The 7,027-nt window shown below is 33.7% G+C and overlaps 2 protein-coding genes across 3 annotated transcripts; one reads left to right on the forward strand and one right to left on the reverse strand.

Moving 5' to 3' along the window:
• Positions 1 to 279: 279 nt before the first annotated feature.
• On the reverse strand, positions 280 to 1,700 carry LOC119609143. Of its 2 annotated transcripts, XM_037963857.1 has the most exons (3): positions 1,630 to 1,676; positions 1,463 to 1,546; positions 280 to 1,392 (listed from the first exon to the last, which is right to left on the reverse strand). In XM_037963857.1, exons 2-3 carry the CDS (start codon positions 1,539 to 1,541, stop codon positions 356 to 358), a joined length of 1,116 nt encoding a protein of 371 aa, XP_037819785.1. In that variant the 5' UTR covers positions 1,542 to 1,546; positions 1,630 to 1,676; the 3' UTR covers positions 280 to 355. The 2 variants fall into 2 exon arrangements, with proteins under 2 accessions (XP_037819785.1, XP_037819784.1); XM_037963856.1 differs by having other exon boundaries at positions 1,463 to 1,700.
• Positions 1,701 to 1,891: 191 nt separating this feature from the next.
• LOC119609144 (inosine-5'-monophosphate dehydrogenase) lies at positions 1,892 to 5,397 on the forward strand. Its single transcript, XM_037963858.1, has 5 exons — positions 1,892 to 2,011; positions 2,139 to 2,456; positions 2,520 to 2,670; positions 2,737 to 3,388; positions 4,749 to 5,397. Exons 2-5 carry the CDS (start codon positions 2,338 to 2,340, stop codon positions 5,393 to 5,395), a joined length of 1,569 nt encoding a protein of 522 aa, XP_037819786.1. The 5' UTR covers positions 1,892 to 2,011; positions 2,139 to 2,337; the 3' UTR covers positions 5,396 to 5,397.
• Positions 5,398 to 7,027: the final 1,630 nt, after the last annotated feature.

The following is a 7,027-nucleotide window of genomic DNA, read 5'->3' on the forward strand; positions in this document are numbered from 1 at the left end:
CAATAATTGGATAAGTAATAATTTGTGTAAAGAACAAAACTTATACACAAGAAAACGCAATTTTCTAAAGAAAGAACTGTTATACACAAAGTTTATAAAATTTGTAATACACAAAGCTCTTAAAAATAAATAAAAATTATGTTATACGTAATTTTTATTAAGAAACATATTTTATACACAAAATTTTCTTTAGAATAGACTGTTATACTTAAGTTTTTCTATAGAAAACTCAGTAAAATAAATTTGTTTCTATTTAGAACAATTAAAAAAACCATAAAATTAATTTAAATTCGAATTTATTTTTTTTTTCTTATAATACATATATAATTATGCAATATGTAGTTTATTTTCCAAACTAATCTTCATCATCCGAATGATCTGAACGTCTTGAATCTCTGTCGCTTTTGTCACGCTTATTCGAATCATCTGATTTCTTTTTTCTATCATCACCACCACCGCCCACGACCAAGCCATCAGACCATTTACCACGTGGTATATCCGAATAAGCGCTTGGATCCATAGGATCCAATATATCATCATTATTACGTCCATGATGACGTCTATTACTACCACCATGACCAGAATAACGATCTCTATCACGTTCAACACGTTCGCTGCGATCGCCGCGATCTTTTCTTTGACGCGATAGAGCTCTATCCAAGTCACGGGATTTTTGTTTACGTGGCAAGGCCACTGTAGGACTACCAGCCACTTCTTGCAAGGATGGAAACTCGTGTGAATCCAAAGTGCGTGGTGATTTAGGCCTTAGTGAGGCATTAATAATTTCCTCTACTTCACGATGATGTCTAGCCTGGGCCGATTCTTTTACTGGTTCTTCGTCTACATCTGACATGGGTTCACCATCACTAATCTGTTCGCCGCTAGATTCTTCCATTTGTTTTCTTATAGCGGCAGCACATTTGGTCACCTCTGATTTGGGATGAGTGGGTGGCAACCAAGATACCACATTTTCTGTTTCACAAGCAAAATAATAACAACCACAACCGGGATCATACATTTCTACCCAACCCTTGGGTAAAGGATATTTACGTATTAAACGTTTATAACGTTTCATATATTCCGCGGAAGGTTTGGTTATACCTTCTCCCCAGCGATTGACACAATAGAGGGTGCATTTATGCCAAATATTGTATTTATTGGGACAGCATTTATAACCATTGGCCGAACTGGCTTCTCCCATGCGCACCTTCATTTGGGCCAACCAGTTATTGTCTTCCATGGGTTTGCGTACCTGATCATGATCCAAATCATATTGGGTGGGATATTGATACTCTTCAGAATTATGGGCAGGCTGATTATCACTGTCCATTTCATCATAGTCCTCAGCAATAACTTCCTCATTTTCTGCGGCCGACGTTAGGGCAGGAGGTTCTATAGTTAAGATGTTTTGATAAAAAATGTTAAGGAATTGCTTTTACCGGGAGTAATTATTGATTATTACCATTTTCTTTTTGTGCCTTTTGTTTATTTACCAAACCACGTTGGGCCAGTCGTGCCAATAAAGCAGGTGGTAAACTCATGTTTTCTATATTTTTTAAGAAATTTTAAACAAAATTTTTCATTAATTTGTTTAAAAATAAAAATTATTTCTTAAATTTCAATGTTTACTCCTTATTTTAGACAACTGTCAAAGTTTTTTATCTTTCCCTTTTGCTATGTTTACTGACGGAGTATGTTCAGTGTGTTTTTATGTTTTTCGCCAAACAGAGTTGCTATTTTAAGTACATTTTGTTTATTTTTAATTTTTGAATTAAAATTGTATTATTTTGTTAAGAATTATTTAGTTAAAGGAAGAAATTATTATTTAATTTGTATTAATTGGTTTAGAATAATTATTTGTTTAATAAAATTAATTATACTTTTCTTACAGCTCTGTGGGACACGTGGTTGCTTTGTGCGTTCATTTTTCTTGCAAGTTTTCTTTTTATCTACATCTTCGCCTTTGCTCATTTGGTGTCGATTCATTGAGAGCAACGCATCTCTACGGAAGGTAAATATTCCGGAAAAAAATGTGCTTTTCAAAAAATTTATAAAAAATTTCAATTACAAAAAAAGTTTAGAACAACAGATTTTACGTTTTTTCAATTGTTTTTATTTATTTTCTGTGCCAATTCCAGAGTCAACATTCGCTGCTTTAATTAATAATTGTAGAAAATTTATTAAAAGCAAAAAATTTAAAAAAGCAATTGCATAAAATACAAAATTTATTGTTAAAACAATTTCAAATTACGCCGTTAGTAAATTTTGTTTAAAAATTTATTAGTGCCAAAGAAAAAATTAATTCCATTTATCCCAAAACACATCAAAGCCAACAATATGTCTGCTAACAACGTAGTGCCCACCAATGGTTTTGTAGCAACTCCCGCTGAAGATAATTTACAAGATGGTTTATCTTGCCAGGAGTTGTTTGCCAATGCTGAGGGTTTGACCTACAAGTAAGTTGGCCCTTAGACCTATTTAAATAAAACCGATGTAAAAAATGTTAACTTTCCTTCCAGTGATTTCCTTATCCTGCCCGGTTATATAGATTTTACTGCCGAAGAAGTAGATCTAAGTTCTCCACTTACCAAAAAGATAAAATTGCGTGCCCCCCTGGTCTCTTCCCCCATGGACACAGTTACAGAGTCGGAAATGGCCATAGCCATGGCTGTAAGTTAAACTAAAACTTCTCCCCATCTAATTTTTATTATCTCCACCTCTTTTTTTTAATTTTAGTTGGGTGGTGGCATTGGCATTTTACACCACAACTGCACTCCCGAATACCAGGCCAATGAGGTTCATAAGGTTAAGAAATACAAACATGGTTTCATCCGTGATCCCTCAGTTATGTCGCCCGATAATACCGTGGGTGATGTTTTGGAAGCCCGCCGCAAGAACGGTTTCACCGGTTATCCCATCACCTCGAACGGTAACTTGGGCGGCAAACTTTTGGGTATTGTCACCTCACGCGATATTGATTTTCGCGAAAACCAGCCTGAAATCAAATTGGGCACCATAATGACCACTGATCTGATCACTGCTCCCAATGGCATTAATCTACCCATGGCTAATGACATTTTGGAAAAGAGCAAAAAGGGCAAATTGCCCATCGTCAATGAAAATGGCGAATTGGTGGCCCTTATAGCACGCACAGATTTGAAAAAGGCTCGTTCTTACCCCAACGCCTCGAAAGATAGCAATAAACAGTTGTTGGTGGGTGCCGCCATTGGTACTCGTCCCGAGGACAAGGATCGTCTTAAGCTTTTGGCTGCCGCCGGTGTTGATGTTATTGTTTTGGATTCATCACAGGGCAATTCCATTTATCAGGTTGAGATGATTAAATATATTAAGAATACTTATCCTGAATTGCAAGTTATCGGTGGAAATGGTGAGTTGTATGAAATATTATTGAAAGTTTTTAAATATTTAACGAAAGTTTCAATTTAATTAAAAGCCTAACCCCAATTTAATTAAGCGAAAATTTGAAAAGTTTTGCTCAGAGCTAGAATTGATCTAGACAGAACTGAATTACAACTTAATAAGGTCTGAACTATTATTGATCTAAATGTGAACTAGAACAGCACTAAACTTGATCTGAACTACATGTACTACTACTGAACTAGAACTGAACTAGAACTGAACTAGAACTGAGCTAGAACTGGACTAGAACTGAACTAGAACTGAACTAGAACTGAACTAGAACTGAAATAGAACTGAACTAGAACTGAACTTGAACTGGACTAGAACTGAACTAGAACTGAACTAGAGCTAAACTAGAACAGAATTAAAATAGGACTATAACTGAATAAGAACTGAACTAGAACTGTACTGGAACTGAACTAGAACTGAACTAGAGCAGAATTAAAATAGGACTATAACTGAATAAGAACTGAACTAGAACTGTACTAGAACTGAACTAGAACTGAACTAGAACTGAACTAGAACTGAACTAGAACTGAACTAGAACTGAACTAGAACTGAACTAGAACTGAACTAGAACTGAACTAGAACTGAACTAGAACTGAACTAGAACTGAACTAGAACTGAACTAGAACTGAGCTAGAACTGGACTAGAACTGAACTAGAACTGAACTATAACTGAATTAGAACTGAACTAGAACTGTACTGGAACTGAACTAGAACTGAACTATAACTGAACTAGAACTGAACTAGAACTGAACTAGAACTGAACTAGAACTGAACTAGAACTGAACTAGAACTGAACTAGAACTGAACTAGAACTGGACTAGAACTGAACTAGAACTGAACTAGAACTAAACTAGAACAGAATTAAAATAGGACTATAACTGAATAAGAACTGAACTAGAACTGTACTAGAACTGAACTAGAACTGAACTAGAACTGAACTAGAACTGAACTAGAACTGAACTAGAACTGAACTAGAACTGAACTAGAACTGAACTAGAACTGAACTAGAACTGAACTAGAACTGAACTAGAACTGAACTAGAACTGAACTAGAACTGAACTTGAACTGAACTTGAACTGAACTAGAACTGAGCTAGAACAGAACTGAACAAGAACTTAGCTAGACAGAACTAGAAATTAATTAAATGTTTTCTTCATTTCATTTAAACACTTTCAAACTTAAAAAAGCCCTCTAAAACAAATCCTTTTAGAATTTTTAACAACTAGATCGTTGTTTCCTTTACTCTCTAATACACACTGCACTCATTATAACTCATAAACCATTATTTCTTTGCTTTTCTCTTTTTTTAACACTTGCAGTTGTTACCCGTGCCCAAGCTAAGAATCTGATTGATGCTGGCGTTGATGCTTTGCGTGTCGGTATGGGTTCCGGTTCCATCTGTATTACCCAAGAGGTAATGGCCTGTGGTTGTCCCCAAGCCACCGCCGTCTATCAAGTCTCCACATATGCCAAACAATTCGGTGTACCCATTATTGCCGATGGTGGCATACAATCAATTGGTCATATTGTTAAAGCTTTGTGCTTAGGCGCCAGCGCTGTTATGATGGGTTCTTTATTGGCTGGTACTTCAGAGGCTCCCGGTGAATATTTCTTCTCCGATGGTGTACGCTTGAAGAAATATCGTGGTATGGGTTCCTTGGAAGCTATGGAGAGACGTGATGCCAAAGGTGCCGCCATGTCTCGCTACTATCACAACGACATGGATAAATTGAAGGTGGCTCAAGGTGTTAGTGGCAGTATTGTTGACAAGGGTTCCGTTTTACGTTACTTGCCCTATTTGGAAGTCGGTCTACAGCATAGTTTGCAAGATATTGGCTCCAGATCTATTGATGAATTACGTGCTTCTATTTATACTGGTAAATTGCGTTTCATGAAACGTACTCATTCCGCTCAATTGGAAGGTAATGTACATGGTCTTTTCTCCTACGAGAAGAGACTATTCTAACATACAATGCCCTCATGTCAAGGGGCGCCAACAAGTAAAAAAAGTAAAATCAGTATGGAACATATGAATAATCCTAATAATCAACGTCATCCTGCAACAACTGAAAGAAGACATTTTGACCTGGCTGGACAATTTAAATAAATTATTCTTCAATACTATAACTTAAACCAGTTTAAACTACTACAAACAACAACTATAAATATTATTTTATAAATTTCTTTTAATTGTTGTCTTTAAGATGTAAAGAAAACTGTTACAGTTCTTTTTAAATTACTTTACTATTACTGACTTTTGCTTTTTTTTAAAACGTTACCACCACCCCTCTCCTATACTTTTTTATATTTACTACTTTTTTTTTTAAAGAAAAATTATATATTTAGTTAAGTGTTTCTTATATATATTATTATTATATATAATAGCTATTTAATAACAAAAAAAAAAAAAGGAAAAACAAATCTTAGAAATCTATTTTATAATTGATGTTATACCAATTTAAGTCTCCATATACATACAAATTTACATACATAATTATGTAAGTGTATGCTAATAAATGTTTAAATCTTAATAGAAATATATAAATAAAATGTATTGTAAAACAAATCAAACAATAAACTTATATATTAATTAAATAAAATAATAAAATCTCTAAAATATTAACCGCAATTCAATGATGCACAAACTAATGTGAGGAAATTTTAGAAAACTTAGAAGGTTTAATTTGTAAATCACCTCGTTTCAGTTTTAAACTAAACTGTAGATATTCCGTGTTTATATTGTAGACTAGTTTATGGATTAGACCTTAATCTACTCTATAGACTTGTCTATACTCTAGAGTATAAACTAGTACACAGACAAGACTACACACTATTCTATAAACTAGAAACTAGTCTATAGACTAGTCTATAGAATAGACTGTAAACTAGTCTAGAGAGTAGACTATAAACTATTCTATAGACTAGGCTATAAACTATTCTATAGACTAGACTTTAAACTATGCTATTGACTAGACTATAAAGTATTCAACAGACTACATTATAAACTAGTCTATACACTAGGCTATGAACTAGACTTTAAATTATTCCATTGACTATACTATAAAATAGTCTATAGACTTGACTATAAACTATTCTATTGGCTAGACTATAAACTAGTATATATACTAGACTATAAACTAGTAAATATTCTAGACTATAAACTAGTCTATAGACTAGACTATCAACTAATAGAATAGAATGACAACTAGTCTATAGATTAGACTAGACTGTAGTTTAGTTGCAGAATAAAATCACCCAGGATTAGAAATTTTTTTGACATAGATATATAATAACATATTTATTAGAAGCGTTCAAAAGCATTCAATACATGGACATTAAGGGATTTCAGTTCAAAACATTAAAGTTAATACAGGATATGAAATATCAATTACATTTAAAAGGACAAAATTTTAAAGATTATTCACACAAATTACTTTTATTGGAGACAAATTTTTAAATGTAATTCACTCAAAATATTTTTATTGGGGAAAGCTTTTTCAAAACTTTTTATCCACATCTCAGCAATATTTTTTTCCGGGGCGTTATCATTACGAAGTTTTTTGTTATGTGACTCCCACCAAATATAATTATCTTTCAC

This window comes from Lucilia sericata, unplaced genomic scaffold (assembly GCF_015586225.1).
Source record: "Lucilia sericata isolate MDLA Ls3-8-SP2 unplaced genomic scaffold, ASM1558622v1 Contig000938F_arrow, whole genome shotgun sequence".
NCBI lineage: Eukaryota > Metazoa > Arthropoda > Insecta > Diptera > Calliphoridae > Lucilia > Lucilia sericata.